This window comes from Barbus barbus (genome assembly GCF_936440315.1).
Source record: "Barbus barbus genome assembly, chromosome: 29".
Taxonomy (NCBI): domain Eukaryota; kingdom Metazoa; phylum Chordata; class Actinopteri; order Cypriniformes; family Cyprinidae; genus Barbus; species Barbus barbus.
The window spans coordinates 30,363,662-30,382,304 of NC_136757.1; the positions used below are offsets into that span (position 1 = coordinate 30,363,662).

Consider the following 18,643-nt stretch of genomic DNA (forward strand, 5'->3'; position numbering starts at 1 on the left):
CACTAAGTAAGAGAATCGTTTTTGGCAGTGTAAGGAAGCGGTCCTCACCGAGGCAGTTGCTGGGGATGAGCGTGGGCAGCCAGGCCACGTTAGAGAAGGCGGAGGTGTGCAGAGAGTTGATCCTGGCCAGCTCCGACACGCCGCCCGAGAACGACAGCGGCCCCACCGGATCCACCCGCCACAGGATCAGCTCACTGTAGATGGCGCTGGGGTCCTGGGAGACGCTGCCGGACGCGGTCCTGCTCCTGCGGGCAGGGGAGGTCAGAGCGGTGGCGGGTGTCCGCAGGGCGTTGTGGTGCGAGGTGGTGAGCAGCAGCGGCAGCAGAGAGTGGCAGGCCAGATCGTTGAGGTGGAAGCGATGACCGCAGTACCGCGTCTTGTGAGAGACGCTGAGTACCGTGGAGAAGGCCGAGTCCTCGGAGAAGCTGACGGCCCACTGGTTGAGCGAGCCGTCGGCGTGTTTGGAGATCATCAGGACGCTGGGGGTGAAGATGCTGAGCCGTAGGCTGCTGGGGGCAGGTTTGTTCTGGCTCTGCCCGATCAGAGCGGCGGAGGACGAGTGCGGCAGGCCCGCGGGACGCTGACGGCCGTGCTGGATGGCCAGGTCCACGTTTTTGTTGCAGGCGTACATGACCACGCTGCGGCTGAGAGAGTTGGCGTCGCCGGTGGGGAAAGCCACGGGAATCCTGGACACGAAGGAAACCTAGGAACAGAAAGAACTCTTCAGAGATGAAAGATCAGTAGGGCTGCCCTTGGCTAAAGATTTGTCTGGTCGACTAGTAGCCGTTCACTTGAAGCATTAGTCGACTAATCGCATGTTTATTAATTATCCATTTAAATCAAAATAATGTGCCTTTAAAGGGTTAGTTCACCCCAAAATAAAAATTGTCATTCTGTCAAAAAAAATTCTGTCACCTGCCACAGCACTAGCGTGTATGCATTTACATTTAGTCATTTAGCAGATTGCACATGTGACCCGCGCTGGCAAAATGAGTGTGAATGTGCACGGTCTAATTTTGAGGTTTTCACAAAAACGAGTTCATTAAGCCCTCTTCTAGCGATCCCAATGCTCCAAATAGTAATTAAACATCTAAAATCATCTTTATTTGTATGTTTTCTGAGAGGAGCACCTGCTTCTCAAAGGTTTATTGTTGATAAGTGCAGCATTCCAGATTTATGAATATTCGTAATGAATTTGATGACATGAGTCCAAACCAGTGAAATATGATTTTCAAACCCATGCTGATGAAAACAAAGCGATTGGGTGTCTAATATGCACATGCTTTGCAAATGTCAGCACGATCTCCGTATAAAGAACATTATTGAGAAATATGTCTTGGTGATATTCACACAAGCATAATCTGTTATGTTTTACATGAACGTTTAGTTAATGTTTGGGGATAAATCTGATGTGTAACATTATATTAGATCCATGCATTACAGTAGGTCTCAATATAGATCTGTCTGTTAATCAAACATTAACAGAAAAGACAGAATCACTCGCTGCTCTTGATTAAACTACTGTTTATTTGCATCTTTCTTATTTTTATTAACAAATATAAAATAAAAAATAGCTATCATGATTAATATTATAGTAATTATTATTAAGAAAAGAATTGGAGAAAAATATAAAACGTTGCTAAGTGATTTTGCTTTGGAATCTTAAACTGGATTTGTCTCAAAATCAACTCTGCTGACTCCATCGCCTTCAAACAGCTGCAGCCCAGAAATTTTTTGTCTGATTTCAATAAGTCATATATAATTTTGAAGGTATTTTAATGGAGAATGTGAAAATAAAAATAACTAATTTTTGAAAACTTACTCATTTTGCCAGCACAGGTCATATATACTGCAGATTGCATGCTGTTGCTAAGGAGAAATGTGTGGTTGCCGTGTGTTCTAGGTTGTTTCTAGGCATAATTTGAGGAAGCACAAACTCTCTCAGGATCTGCGTCTGTACCTGTGCCTGTCGGAACATGCCGGGCTGGTATTCGTCCAGCCAGTCAACGTGCCACACCAGCAGCGAGCCGTCCATCGGGTGGATGCTAAACAGCATGTCTGCTGCTCTGTTCCAGTCTCCCAGCAGCACATCCACCTGATGATCCACCGCCGCCGCAGGGAGAGAGACGGAGCCCAGAGCCGCAGCATCAGCACCGCTCCCTTCCTCATCAGCATCTGCTCAGAACAGAGAGATTTCAGCTTCATATGATCCTCACATGCTGTTCACACAGGCCTATTACTGTAGAAATCACACCAATAAAACTGCAAACATATAGACAGTGACTTATTTTTTAAGCAGAACAGTAAAGAAGATTTTTAGCTGAAACCGTGCTCCTTGGTGATTCATATAATACAACTCAATGGTTACCGGCACTTTGAGAATAATAAAAAAACAAAAGTTATACCATTGATCATAATATCCTACTTTCCTGGTTAGAACATGTTGTCGGCATTAAGGACACTGCTTTAGAGTGGTTCAGGTCCTATCTAACTGACAGGAGCTTTTCTGTCCACCTTGATGACTTTGTTTCCTCATCAGCTCCTTCCTTTTGGAGTCCCTCAAGGCTCTATCCTTGGCCCTATGCTGTTTTTTCTTGCTGTTTCCCTGTATATGCTCCCATTAGGGTCTATTCTCAGGAAATATAATATTTTGTTTCACTGTTATGCAGATGACACACAAATTTATCTGCCACTGAAACGGGAACATGCCAGTTCTTTGAGACTTCTTTTTGATTGCCTCAGAGACATTAATTAATTAATGAGAGCAAGACTGAAATTATGATATTTGGTCCAAATTGTACTAACAAGGTCTCTAACATTGATCTGGGCCCTTTGCTTTCACATGTTAAATCCACTGTTAAAAACCTGGGTGTAATATTGGATATGGATTTTAAACTTAAACAGATAAACTCTGTACAAAAGTCAAGATTAGTCAATTGATTAATTGATTTTAATCTAACTGAAGCTTGTCATAGCACTTGCGTATATTGCTCTTTTGTTGATTCTGATTGCTTCCATTGTCCTCATTTGTAAGTCGTTTTGGCATCTGCTAAATGACTAAATGTAAATGTAACTGTCCCTTTAATAAACGGTTCTGCCTCATCTTGACTCGACTGGTTCACATCCTGCTCCGAATGCTCACATTAGTGTCACTCTCACATGTAAACACCGTAAATCAGTCCTGCCCTCTAAAACATGGCTCAGATGATGCACACGGTACCGTAGCGCTCTGTGGGCCCGTTCTGCTCGCCGCTGCTCCTCAGCTGCTGTAGAAACACCTCCATGCTCAGCGTCAGGTGCAGCTCTTTGTTATTGAGCCAGTGAACGGTGAACGGGCCGCCCGGTTCCTCCTCATCAGAGCCGTTCATGGATGAGATGGAGGGCAGCAGAGGGATGTCTGCACACAAACATCACACTTACATTATCTGTCTTCAGACAAAGGTCACTGCTTCCTGCATGTATTTTGACAGCAGGTTTGGGGAGCTACAGAGAGATGAGATTTCAGAGCGACAGCAGGAGGAAATGTGTAGTCAGTTTTATCCTGTTTAATCACTGTTTAAGTGTATTTGCTTACAGGGGCAATACACATTAATGAACATTACTCTAAATGTACAAAAAAGGCCAAAAGTCTCATCTGCAGACCCTTACAACCTAAAAAAACTTACAATTATACAAAAGCAAAAGGGGAAAAAATAAAATAAAATAAATAAAACGCTCTTTAACACTGTATTACTGTTTTCAAGGTTTATATATAAAAATCATGCTGGAGGTTTAGTCACATGTTATTACAGGGATTCCCAAACCTTTTGGTTTAATAACACACGTTCACGGTTCTCTGATATCAGTTAACGGTCACATGACATGCAGATACACAAATAATACATTACTCTTTTTAAAGAGGTTTATTTTGATTTGTTTTTATTTTAAAATGTATTTACTTAAAAGTTTTTTAATATTTTAATTTTAAAATTATTTATTTATTTTAATTTTACACTTTTATTATCCCTTTTGAAAAATAACTATACTAACGTGTATTTGAATTACATTTATTTCAAGCCAAGTATGCTACAAATACATTTTCATATTTTTGTATTTAATAAAAATACCCTGCGATTGCACTTTTAGTATACTAAACTGAAATAGTCTGCTATATTGAAACAACTAATTTTGTGCTTAATGCACTTTAATTGTGCTGAAATAGTGCTGAAGTCTAACTAAAGATATACTTAAATATATTTTACTGTGCTAAAGTGCAACTATTGCAAGTATACTTCAGGTGCACTTTAAATATCTTGCATTTAAAGATCATACAATCCTCATCAGTAGTGACACTAAAACACATTTTAGGCTTAATATTAAGAAATGTGCATTGTGCTCAAGTAGCGCACAAGTTTCATTTTAATTTTTATTTCAGTAAGCATCAAGCAGTATGTTAATAGATTTGAACTATACCTAGTATTAAATAAATGTAATTTAAATATATAACTTTTTTACTAGGGATTTCATTAATTATTAGCTTTTTATCAAGTCATGAACCCCAGTTTAGTAAAGCATGCACTGCTGTATTAATTTGTCAGAAACAAAGATAACTGAGCAGAACTGAGTGTGAGTTCATCTCTGTATTTATCCAGCACACAGCTTCCCCTCGTGAGTTTTTTGGGTCATGTCTGGGTCATGTCTGTGTCACATGTGAAGGCTGAAGGTCTGGCGTGTGTTACCTGTGGCTGGGTTGATGCTGGCAGCGATGTGGAAGTGGCACAGTGCGTTGGCGTGCAGCATGTTGGTGCGATGTGTGTTGTGTTTGTTCTGCTGCTGGGGCAGAGGACCGCTGTATGAGAGCTGAGATAAACAGCGCACCTCCTCTCTCCACGATGGCTTCAGCTTCAGCTGCAAACACAAAGCAGACGCTGCTGCATTCTTTCATTGGTGAACACTAGACTTAATATGATCAATAAAGACACAATTTCAGTTTTTGGCTTCTCTCCTGAGGCTAATGCACGTTTATTAAAGCAATAAAATAATAAAAAAGTGAAAAAGTGCATAACGTTCATCAACCAAATATAATTAAGTTGCTTAAACAATTATAAACAAAACAGCATCATGTATGCATAGTTTGCACTGCTAAAAATTATTTTTGCTTTTTTTAAGGAAAAACTAACAAAAGTTGTATATTTTTGTACAGAAAAGACGACTTAATATCTTAAATCATTTTACTTGTACAGTAAATGCATCTTGATTCAAGAATGTTTAGATATTTATTCTAGAAAACAAGACAAAAACACTAAGAGAATCATTTTTGCCGTGTAATACAAAGAAACGAAAGCCAATCACAGAGCACTTTTTCATTTAAAAACATAAGATGCAGTGGGATGAAGAAAATAAAGCCTCGAGACATGTTTTTTAAAAGTTAAACTTGCATTAATTTTACATGGTTTTCTAAGCCTGTGTCTCTCTTGTGCGAGACGCGAGTGCAACGCTGATAGAGGTCCCTCTAGAAAATGTGATAAATATGTGTTCTGTGTGAACGGCTTGGTTTCAGTTTTGACGTAAACAAGATCTTCTCCGCACTGATGTTCTGTTTTTCTGCAATATTTTGAATGAACAGCGTAGCAGCGCTGCATCTAGTGGCTTCAACTGGATAGACTAAAAAAGCATTAAAAAGCTGCACCCCTTACCTCGTCATTGCATACCGCACATGTAAATTTGAACGCTATGTTTTTGCATTCAAATGTGGATTTTTATTTTAAATTGGAGGAATATTGGAAATTCTAGTTTTGATTTGACCGGCCTAGTGAACACTCCTCCGTTCCTCCGCCTCACCTCCAGCGGGTTCTGGTTCTGCGCTCGGCTGTTGCTGGAGCTCTTCTTCATGCTGTTACTCTTCATCACGTCGTTGCTGCTGTGATTGTGTCCGAGTCCAGACAGCAGACAGTCGCTGGGCAGCAGCGTTTCGGCCCACAGGCGACACACACTGTCCTTGCAGCAGGTCAGCAGCACGTTACACACCGCGCCTCTGGAAGGAGTAGCAGTATATTCTTATTTATTTTACATCACAAATATATTTGACAGAAAGGGGAATCTTGCAGAAGATGCATTGAGTTGGGTCTTATTTATTTATTCACTTGATGCCATGCCAGCATCAAGGCTATTTTCATGGCTATCTCTGAATAAATTGTACAAGGCATACAATTAACAAAAGGAGTAAAAGACATTTCAGATGTAGAGATGGGTCTTCACCTTTAAGCAAAACTGCATGAGTCAGTCTTGTATGACCTATGCGACATCTGCTAAATACCACTTGATCAAATCTAGTTTTAAAAGAGATTAAAGATCTATGCCTCTGTTAGAGCGGGACAGAGCGGTCACCTGGGCATGTATTCGCTGGTCTTCCTCCAGGAGAAGCCGGTGACGGAGCGAGGGTGAGCCAGGTAAATGAAGGAGAAGTTGATCTGGGCTCCGGAGTGCAGGTCGAGCGGAGCAAAGAGTTTGGTGACGTCTGCTTGCCATTTACTGGTGCTGTACCACACCTTCACCAGACAGTCGTCCTGCAACAACACAATCCCTCAGTAACAGTGCATACTAGTCCTGTCAGAAAGACCGTATTTAGGAGCTGAGTGAACATGTTTCAGTGGGAAACTCATAACAGCCCAGAGCTTCCAAGCTGTGTTAGCGAGAAGCAACAGATGCAGTGTCTGTATTGATGGTACATTTGCTCATTTATCATTTTACATCAGCATCAAAAGACATTTTTCTTCATAGCCTTTGAAGTTGTTTGAGATCTTTAGGGATTTTATATGCATGTCTACATAACACTATGAGTTTGTTTTTTTAAACACCTAACGCCAATTCTATTTCATTCTTGTTTTTACTGCATTTCTTCTTGATTGTACAGCTATTTATTTATTTTAGTAATACGATTTAAAATAGTCTTAATAATAATTCTTTAAATTCTAAACAATAATTTAAAAATATTTTTGTACAAACAAAAAATAAAAATGACAATTTTTCAATGTAATAGTTGATAAAAAATATAATATTTTTGTAAATTGTTTTAATATAACATTTTTCATTTATAATAAGACCAAGTTGCATGTACAAAATATTATTGTATTGTACAATTACAATAGAATATATATAATATAATTAATAACACCTAATGTGCATTCTTTATTCATCATTTAATAGAATCAATGTTAAAAAATAAAAAAAAAATGTAGTGCTGGGAAATGATTAATCATGATTAATTTCATCCAAAATAAAAGTTTTTGTTTATATAATATGTGTGTGTACTGTGTATATTAATCATATATAAAATACACACACATACCAGTATATATTTTGAAAATGTGTACATGTATTTACATGTATATATTTATACTCACATAATTTATATAAAAAATTTTCTTAAATGTATACATACATGCATGTGTGTGCATTTATATATACACAGTACACACATAAAAACGTTTATTTTGGATGTGATTAATCGTTACCCAGCACTAATAAATTGTTGTTTTATGCAGAAAAGGTTTATCATTACTCACTTATGCTCCAACCAACACGACTGAGTGGATCTGAAATTCTGTTTTCTTATTATAAACAAACAGACTCTCACGTGAGCATCATATTGGACCGGACGATTACAAGATTTTGAGTGAACAGCGACAACAATTTCCTCCTTTTTTCTACACACACCAGTAGAATGAGTTGGAATAATGTGCACATGTCATATATGTACAAACACTAACCTGTCCTGCGGTCGCAAAAAACTCTCCATCCGGGGAAAACTTGATGAAGTGAGTGGGAGCGGCAGACCTGTAACAACCAGAGAGATTCTACTGAGAACACACTTCACACGCTAATGACAAATAATATTCATACGGCCTTATGAAATAGGTTTACTTTTCTGGATACATGGAAATTTATGGAAAATTTAATGGGTAAATTTTAGCAATCAAAAAGCATGTCTAATTAATTAGAATCATGAAATATATTCAATTTAACAACAATTTATTAAAGGTTTAACAAAAATTTAATTTTTAGGGACTATTTTTTCTTTAGGGATTATTTCTTCCCCAAATCCTATTTTATTTTTTCTAAATTCCATTTTTTTCATTTACATTTTTCTGAATTCTGTTTTATAAGTTGAATTGAATTAAAATGAATAATTAATTGAAATCATGAAATGTATACAATTTAACAATAATTTTTTAAACATTTAACTAAATTTAAATTATTAGGGCCCTATGAAATTCACATTATTTTCCCCAAATTATTCTGTAATCTGGTGTACAAATGTTTGTATTTATTTATTCTGTGCTGTCTAGGGCTGAGCAATATAGCAAAAAATCTAAATCTCAATTTTTTTCAGAATGTTCAGAATCTATTTTTTTATGATTAACTAGACAACTTGTACCTGTAACTACAACATGATTCAAGTACCTTTTCCTTTATTAAACCTCTAGTTAAAGAAAATTGTATTGCAAGTGCAGCACACATGAAGCTGTCAACATGATGTAAATGTTAAACAAATCACTTGTTAAATATCTCTCCAGAAGAGATGCATGAACTACATCTACATCTTGTACAAACTTGTCTTATACATATTATACATTCAGAAATAATACGAGGAAAATGCATTAAAAAAAATCTCAAAAGTCAAGGTAATTTAAATTCTAAATGACTGAAGTAAACTATTATTAACTACAAATGTTCTGTAAAAACAATGAACAGCAGCTTTCAGCCCGTCACCATGATGCAAACATCAAATATCAGACAGAGTAGTAGTTACAGGTTTTATATTCGATTGTGCTGCTTTTCCACAGTTTTTTCTATGTAAACATGGACGTGTTTGACTGTTGCGCTCATGTCTCGTTCATGAAACAGCATTCTAAAAACACACCGCTCAAGCTAAAAGAAGTTCTCTCCCATCTTCTTTCATGTTTTTCTATTCCACCGCCCGCGTCGCATCTTTATCAACACAAAAGCACATTCTGTGTGATATGAGCGCATCACTCGCGAGCGGTTAATCACGTGCGTTTGGATCACTCTTTTCTCTTTACTGTTATGATTGGCATATTGTCAAAGAGTCTAATTCTAACCTTTGGTAATATTTCTATTCAAAATCGCAATTCCTCGATTTCTAAAAAATAAAATCGTGGCAAACCATTCAATTTGAAGTAATCGATAAAATCTGAAAAAAAAACGCCCAGCCCTAGTGCTGTCTATTTTATTTTTTCTGGATTGATGATTTGATACAAATTTATCATCAAAAATGGTGGTAATCTAATTAAAGGAGTAGTTCACTTCCAGAACCAAAATGTACAGATAATGCACTCACCCCCTTGTCATCCAAGATATTCATGTCTTTCTTTCTTCAGTCGTAAAGAAATGATGTTTTTCAAGGAAAACATTTCAGGATTTCTCTCCATATAATGTACTCAAGGGGGTGAGTACATTATCTGTAAATGTTTGTTCTGGAAGTGAACTACTCCTTTAAGGCATAAAACACTGGAGGTGCCTGAGGTGTATTCAGAGAAGCTCAGAGTGATGTGATGGACGAACACTGACTTGCATTGCCATGCGCATCTCCAGGAGCTCTGAGGAGCAGCGGGTTCGGTCTCTGTGCTGGACTGAGCGTCACACCACAGCTGCAGACACGCCGAGCCCGTCAGCAGACAGGAACCTGCGGACAGCGTCAGAGAGAGAGAGAGAGAGGTCAGCAGCCCGTCTCAGACAGGACAAGCATACACTGACCTCACGTACCTGAGGGATGCCACGTCAGGATGTGTGCCACCGACTGCAGGACGAACTGCCCGCTCTTCTGCCAGTGATAACTCAGCTTCTGCAGAGCAGAAACACACACAACACATCATTCACACGCATGCATTTGGCAGACGCTTCTATGCATTGCATTCAAGGAATAAATGTTATCAATTCATGCAGTCGCTGGGAATCGAACCCATGACTTTGCATTTCATGACTAGAGTTGGGTATCATTTGAATTTGATCAATTCCCAGTTTGGATTCCAATGTGGTTAATAAAAGTAGATATCAAACATATTTATTCTGTGTCTCTTTTTGCAAAACATGTAATTGCTGCTGAGTAACACCATGAACAAGAATCAGCCGGCTACATAAAAACTCGATTAAGAGCTGTTTGTGTGCAAAATAGAGCTGCATGATTCTGGATTAATTTAGATTTTTCTTTTAAAAGGCTGTATTTCTCACAATTCTGAAGAAAAATATTAGACAACTAAACAAAATCTCATGGAATTTATGAATGGAATGATTCAATGATTTCACTTCTTTGTCTATTAGAAGAAAACGCACTGGTGTTTAATCATTTATAAAGCCATCTTGGGGATGTTGTCTTCACATCTCTGTTGTCTTATGCAATGGAAAAATGTTGAGAAATATTTCCTTCGTTCACAAAATTATTACACTCTCTCTGTTCCTTTTGTTCGAACTGAACTGGGTAAGAACTGGAATCTTCTTCAATTGAAATGTATCATTTTAAAACAGTTATTCAGCAAATGGAAGATGGCTGGATGATGTGTAATTGTTTTAAGTGCTCTTAGTTTGTTTGTGTTGTGTAAATCCGTGATGAAACTGATTGTATTGCTGTCCATTTTGGCCAGGACACTCCTGTGAAAGAGATTTTTAATCTCAGCGAGTCTTTTCTGCTTAAATATATATTTTTTTGTTTTTAATTACTTGTTTTATTACTGGAGGAATCTCTTGAATGAATGATTCAAAGACAAATACATTTTTAACAGTCACTTTTCGCCACCTAAAAAAAAAAGAAAAGATGCACACACAGGAATTGAAATTTTAATTTTACATCAAGTATCCGATTCTTGACCTTAAGTATCGGATTCTGGAGCGGGAATTGATTTTCGATTCCCAACCCTATTCATGGAGGCTTTAAAAGAGTGCATTTATTCCAGAAGTAACTCACTTTTTGTGCTTTTCCTTGTGGACTGACCTCCACCGGCTCAAACACACAAATAATGTTTCCGTATGACGCTGCGATCTGAAAACAGAGCAGATTTAGAAAGGTTGCACAGTAATAATCCTGCTCGGATGCTCTTGCTGAATCCTAAAAACTTTCCCGGATCACTTCAAACGCTCTGCACTGTTTGTCTGTTGTGTTTCCCCACTTCAGAAAGGTTCCCACGCTCGTGTGTTTTCCTGCACAATGAGCTGGTAACGTGAGCACACTATGGGTGGATGGTTTTAATTAAGGGAAAGCGAGAGAGCATTTCAAAGCTCTTCAGGCGAGGAGGATGTTTAGACCACCGCATGTCTGGCATGTCAATGACATCCAGGTCCAGGTCCAGGAAACTCTTATGGATGATGCAGGACTTCGGTTCAATTCAGAAAATGCATATAGATTCAATTAAGAAGCCAGTGCTGTCTGTGTCGAGGAGAAATCAGTGATGATCAATCAGACTGTTATAAACAGATCTTGATGTGAAAATGATACTGTAAGCATTAATTACTGCTGCTCGTGTCTCAAATCACCGGTGTCGATCTTAAGAAGGGAATCATAGACATACACGAATAAAGAGAGAGGATATCCAATGTCCCATTTTCATACTTTACTCTACTAAACTGGCCTTTTATCTATAATAAACTACAAGCAAGCTCAAAAGAGTTCACATATGCTGGTTGTTCAGTATTCATTACTCATTCAGGATCAATATAATTAGCCAGAGCAAGACGCTCAGCGTACCTGAGAACACACTTCACTCACCCTAATGACAAATAATACTTATACAGCCTGACGAAATGGGTTTACTTTTCTGGATACCTGGACATTTCTGGAAAATGTATGGTTAAAGTATGGTTTTAGTAATCAAAAGCATGTCTGATTAATTGGAATCATCAAAAATATTTGATTTTACAACAATTTATTAAAAGTTTAACAAAAAATAATTTATGGACTTATGAAATCCATTTTTATTTTTTTCTAAATTTATTTATATGTGACCCTGGAGCACAAAACCAGTCATAAGGGTCAGTTTTGTGAAATTGAGATTTATACATCATCTGAAAGCTGAATAAATAATCTTTCCATTGATGTATGGTTTGTTATGATAGGACAATATTTGTCTGAGATACAACTATTAGAAAATCTGGAATCTGAGGGAGCAAAAAAATCTAAATATTGAGAAAATCTCCTTTAAAGTTGTTCAAATGAAGTTCTTAGCAATGCATATTACTAATCAAAAATTAAGTTTTGATATATTTATGGTAGGAAATTTACTAAATATCTTCAAGGAACATAAAAGAAAAATGGTATAATAAATAAAATGGTAAAATAGCATAAGTATGGCTCAAAAATAATTTTGAGCCATACTTATGCTACTTATGACTGCTTTTGTGCTCCAGGGTCACATTTATTTATTAATTCTGTGCTGTCTATTTTATTTATTCTGGATTTATGATTTAATACAAATTTATTATCAAAATTGTGGCAATCTAATTAAAGCATAAACATTATAAAACTGAATTAATCTTTAAAAATGTGTTCAAATTAAGATTTAATCACTCCTTTTTATTTTTTGGGGGGGTAAACAACTAAATAAAAACACACTACTAATTAACACACAGACATTACATTTAAATAGCAGTCTTCTGTGCTTTCATTTTCACAGAAACTTACTTAAGTACAATTTTCGCGCACAGGACTACTTTTCGAGTATTCATCCAAATTTTGCCTGATTAGTCCCTGGAAATCGAACCCATGACCTTGGTTTTGCTCTAATGTCTGCGCTACAGGAATGTGTGTGTGTGTGTGTGTGTGTGTGTGTCTCACCTGTCCGCCCTGCAGTGAACAGTCCACGCAGCCCACCTGTATGTTCCCGTGTTTAGCTCCTGGGATGATCTGGATCCTTTCAAAGTCACTCCCTAGAATGACAATGTCACAGCCAGAGGCATAGGCCTGTCCCACGAGCATCAGACACACACACACACACACACACACACACACACACACAGTCTGATACTGATGACCACAGTGAGTTCTACATATCATCTATAATGTGGAGCAGGGACTGCAGGACAATATATATTTTCATTTCATGTTTCAGAAGAGTGAAAGAAAACATGCAAAACACACATTTAAGTGTTTATTTTGATCTGCAAATATATGCAAATTATTGCACAGTTAGTCTGATACTGATGACCACAGTGAGCATCTGGCCAATTTTTCTGATTTTATCAATGAATCTGAATGTAATGTTTGAAATGTTTTCATTTACTGTTAATAATCGCTGCTGCTGCTGTTACACTGACAGTCAGGAAGAGTTTGAATCTTTTGAGTCGACCTCTAAAACTGAATGCTTTGGCTGAGAAATATTTCACATTTTTATTTTACATTATTTCTGAACATATCGGACATGATTAAGACAATATTTGCCTTCATATTTCATGCATCTTTTCAGCAAAGATATTTAACAAGTGAATTTGCTTTGCATTTCCAGCATGTTGAACTTCATGTGAACAGAACTTTCTTTAACCAGATGGTTCATGAAGAGAATGTTACTTCAATCAGCAGTTTAAAACGGACTAGATAAACATCCGAAATCTTGAGTTGGTCAAACGTTGTGTTAGATGGAGATGTTATGTTGTGCCGTATCGGCCAGGTTTACCGTGAAGGGCTGGTTGTTGACGCTGCCCACAGAGAAGCAGCTGTCTCCGGGGTTGACGGCTCCTGTGAGCACCTGGTGCAGGTTCATGCTTCTTGGCACACTTGAGTTTCAGAACAAACCCCTGCAAACAACAGACGGAGAATCAGCGACTGCTGTCAGCAGAAACACACACGCACTCACATTGCACACACTGCATACACACACGCACACACACACTTTCTCTCTCTCTCTCTCTCTCAAACACACACACACACACACACACAGCTCTGCTCTTCATGTGGAAGTTACTAGAATGTAGTAGTAGTATATTTTTATTTAATGCCATGTCAGCATCTTAGGCTATTTTCATGGCAAAAACATTAAAAAAATATAAGTATAATGAATACAATAAAAACCAGCAAACAAGTTATATTACACAAGATTTTGTACATTAACATATGATAACATTTTCCTAACAAAATTATACTAAAGTCTTTAAGTGAGTTCATAAATAAGTTTTCCACATACATTAAAAGCGGGACAGTCCAATAAAATATGAGTAACTAGAACATAAACCACAGATATATTCCCAAACCACAAGCTTTATGATCACGATGTCTGGCTATAATTCTAGAGATCATCTATAATGTAGAGCAGCGACTGCAGGACAATATATATTTTCATTTTAAGTTTCAGAAGAGTGGAAAGAAAAAAGGAGATTTTCTCAATATTTTTTTGCTCCCTCAGATTCCAGATTTTCTAATAGTTGTATCTCAGACAAATATTGTCCTATCATAACAAACCATACATCAATGGAGAGATTATTTATTCAGCTTCAGATGATGCAGAAATCTCAATTTCGAAACAATTGACCCTTATGACTAGTTTTGTGCTCCAGGGTCACATATATCTGAACATACATCACATTTATTAATGTTATATCCATAAATAACCTGACATAAATCATATTTACTCATTTATCAACTGATGTGTTCATGTTTCCTATAATTCTATTTGAACAACTTGTAAAAAAAGCCATATGCAAAATAAATAGAATTTACAAGAAAAGAAATGAAATAAAATGAGCGTCTCATGAGTCATGTTTGATTTTTGCTTCTAAAGCCACTCAAACACATGCATGTTGTTTATTCTCGCCTATAAACTGATCAAATGATGTCTCATCTTAAATTTCTTACATGATTATGATAATATTCAAGTCAAATAAACACTATGAGACAATAAATAATACATGTTCTGATGTAAAACAGTAAAATGACACAGTTCCAGTTTGTCTGGTCATACTGTGATGTGTCAGTCAGTCACGTGATCAGCGGTCAGTCATGAGTTTTTAACCTCTTTTAAACGTCTAAACTGTCTGATAATTCACTTCTGACCTAATAGCAGACTTATCTTGAATATTTAATCATCTGTGAGTCTAACAAAACACAGTTTTCTGCTTTTCTCTCAGAAGATCCAGTCACAGCTCGAGCTCCTCAGCTAGCATGCTAACATCCCACTGACAGCTTTAACCAGAACATTTCGAGACAATCCATCACAGACATCTAAAAGCCACGCTTCTGGACCGTTTCGGTGATCCATGTCCTTCGCATCATGATTAACACACATCTGATTAAGTTTCATTGGAAACTGCTGATGTTGTTAGCCGCGTAGCATTAGCATGACATCTGGCGAACATCAGCAATGAGAAAGATTTATAAAGTCGCACGCGTCTTACCTCAGGAACGGGTTTCATTTATGTTCAAGCTCAAATATAATGTGTGTTCCTCTCATTATGAGAGATAATTAAGACACAGAGATTTGGTGATGTTTGTGTGCGGAGACCCTGCGGTGCGGATCAGGAAGTGAAGCGCGCAAGGCATTGTGGGAGTTGTAGTCGCTATCTCACATTTAAACTGCACGTTAGTCACATGTCTCATTGGCGTACTTTAAACAACAGTGCACATCTGAACAATATATATAAATATAAAAATACATTTAAATATAATAGCATTCATAATATATGAGTTATGTTAGGGTTAGTGTTAGTAAATGCGACTAATTAATTAAATGTACTGTTAATTTATAGTACACAAATGAGAGTATTTGGACAGTTTTGAGACAAAAACTTGCCCATATGTCAACAATATATATATATATATATATATATGAGATATCAAGAGGGCCAAATATATATATTTGCTAAAACATGTTTCAAAATATATTTAGATAAATATATTTTCTACCAATATATTTTTTGCAATTTTTTTGTATGTAAGCATATAAAAATATATTTTTGCCCTCTATGTATTTCAGTCCAAGAAAATACATTGACATGTCACATATCTAACTTTATTTGTTGTCTTTGTGAACATACTGCATAACACATTTGAATAAGAATCAGCAAAGAACATAATTTACAATATTCTGCATTTAATACAATGCCTAAATTTACAATATAGCCTACTTACAAGACAAAACTTTATCTTTAGAATACTTAGCATTCACATTTGCTTTACATGTAGACTACTGTAAGATTGGAAATATATTTTCTTTCTCTAAAGTACATTTTGAAATATAAAGGTTGAAACTTAATATAGTTTCCAACATATATTTGCATGTATTTAAAATATATTTTGGACATAAAAATATGTATTGAGTGTTTAACAGTAAACAGCAACAGCAGTATGACAGTTTTAATTTGAGCATCTGAAGTGATTCTGTGTTAGTGTCATGTGATCAGACCGGACGGATCAGAACATCTATCCCTCATGAGTCTGTGCTGTCATTATTCACACTGGCTGCTGTGTTAGTGTCATGTGATCAGACCGGACGGATCAGAACATCTGACCCTCATGAGTCTGTGCTGTCATTATTCACACTGGCTGCTGAGTTAGTGTCGGTGCAGCTGGTTATGATAACAGCTAACATTTGAATTTTAGAGCTCATAAGCATTTAACTGCAGCATAAAGAGCTCTGAACATCAGTCTTACCACCGTCTTCTCGAAGCTGGACCTGCTGAGCGCCTATAACCTCGTGGAAGACGGTGTTCATTACCCCCGCAGGCCACTATGAATATCAAATCATGCCGTTTGGCCTTTCCAACTCCCTGTCCGTCTTCCAGGGGTTTATGAACGAGGTGTTCCAGGAGTTCCTCCACCGGTTTGTCATCGTGTACATAGACGATATCCTGATCTACTCCCGGAACCTGGCCAAACATCGCCATCACGTGACACAGTTCCTACACCAACTCAGCAAACACCACCTCTGCCTGAAGCTCGAGAAGTGTGCGTTCCATTTCAGGAGATATCTCCGGGCCTACTGTCATGACAACCAGCACAGCTGGAACCGCTTCCTCCCGTGGGCCGAGTATCCACAAAATTCCCTAACCCCTTTCCAGTGCTACCCACCCCCTCTGTTTCCCTGGACAGAAGAGTTTTCTTTGGATTGTTTGACTGAGAATATAGCAAAATATAACATAATTTGTGTTTCCTGCTAAATTTCACATGTATCAGCAAACATCTGGCTCTAAACCTCTTTTCTCTTTATTCAGGGTTGATCTAGACAAGTACATGGAAAGTTATTAATTTTTTTGTTAACCTTATACATTTATGTATGCATCGAATCTACTTTAGTAAGAAGTTTCAGCACCAGATGTACTCTTTCTCCGGTGAATCTCTGTCCTGAACGAACCTCTGGTCAGCTTCTGTCTCTTAATAATTCATATGGCCTGACATTGTGCACTGCGCCTGATGATATTCAATATTAAGTGAGCGTGAGGCTTTGGCGGAGAGGAAGAGAGTGAAGGGCGTCTGAATCTCAGTGAAGAGCTGAATGAGACGGATACGCTTCACATTAATAAAACACCAGCTGACATGTCATCCACAATAGGATGCTTTAAAGCTGCTTTTGCTCTGACAGCTACTGTAAATGTTCAGCTCAAGTAGGTCAGAGACTCATTAAAGATGTACTTTTGCTCCTGAGTGAATATTATATTGCGTTCATAGGAATATAAAAGGGAATGTGTGTGTAAGCAAATCAAGGTCAACATGATCATATTCTCACAGGTTTGTCATATATAAAAATATACAGGAATGAATAAAACAACTGCACTGTTTTTACATGTAGCTGTATTGAAATGATTTTATTTCTCCTTCATGAGTTAATGAATGGGTTTACATAAAGATGAACACATATTCATAAACTTTTATCTCACATTACCGTTTGCATAATAACATGTCATATGAAAATATGTGTGATGATATATATAAGACATTTTGGGGGAAATTGGATGTTAAAGTCATTGTTAAAGTCATGCAACATGGTTGGAGAGAATGTGGGAAAAAAAGTAAAAAATTAAAACCATATAAATTTACATACATTACAATATACTGTATATGTATGTTGTCACATTTGTGTCAATATATGAAAAGTCAATACAATGAAATATATTACCCCAATATATTATGTATATTTTCAAAATGCATTAAATCATGTAAAATTTTGATCTTTAACATATAATAAAATATATTTTCATTGTGCAAGGGCTGGCATGTTGAGGACGATCTCAGGAAAATGCAGAAGCTGAAAGTGCAAAAGGAAAAAGTCCCAGATTACTGTAATTCACGCTCACAGCATCAGAAATCATAATGATGAAAAACAGATGATCATATGAATGAGATCAAATCACATTCAAATGCAACAGACATCCACTGATGGTTTATGAAATAAAGGAGGTGTTCACGGTGATGCCATACAAGAACCATTTATGGTTCCTCAAAGAAGCTTTCAGTGATCAGTTCTTACAGTTTTTCTCGATTAAACACATTTCTTGAAACTATGCCTCGTATTCTCAAAACAGTAACCCACGAATCCATAACTTCTAACTCAATTCCCCAAACTTCCTATATTCAGGTCAAAATGAAGCTCTCCACTCAAAACAACTCAATCTTGCTGAAAAACCAAACTTTGCTCTCAGACATGACACACACACACACACACAGCCTTAC

The 18,643-nt window shown here is 37.2% G+C and overlaps 1 protein-coding gene across 2 annotated transcripts in view; it reads right to left on the reverse strand.

Annotated features, from left to right (window-relative positions):
• LOC306849614 (dmX-like protein 1) overlaps positions 1–15,507 on the reverse strand; it is a 57,664-nt gene extending 42,157 nt beyond the window's left edge. For both annotated transcript variants that reach the window (XM_079384778.1, XM_079384779.1), the window contains exons 1-13: positions 15,373–15,507; positions 13,659–13,779; positions 12,824–12,949; positions 10,961–11,035; positions 9,766–9,844; positions 9,571–9,685; positions 7,749–7,815; positions 6,367–6,545; positions 5,821–6,013; positions 4,719–4,887; positions 3,221–3,397; positions 1,961–2,175; positions 49–703 (exon numbers count right to left, since the gene is read on the reverse strand). In XM_079384778.1, the coding sequence (XP_079240904.1) occupies positions 49–703; positions 1,961–2,175; positions 3,221–3,397; positions 4,719–4,887; positions 5,821–6,013; positions 6,367–6,545; positions 7,749–7,815; positions 9,571–9,685; positions 9,766–9,844; positions 10,961–11,035; positions 12,824–12,949; positions 13,659–13,745 (2,137 nt within the window). In that variant the 5' untranslated portion in view covers positions 13,746–13,779; positions 15,373–15,507. The remainder of the gene's footprint in view (positions 1–48; positions 704–1,960; positions 2,176–3,220; positions 3,398–4,718; positions 4,888–5,820; positions 6,014–6,366; positions 6,546–7,748; positions 7,816–9,570; positions 9,686–9,765; positions 9,845–10,960; positions 11,036–12,823; positions 12,950–13,658; positions 13,780–15,372) is intronic.
• Positions 15,508–18,643: the final 3,136 nt, after the last annotated feature.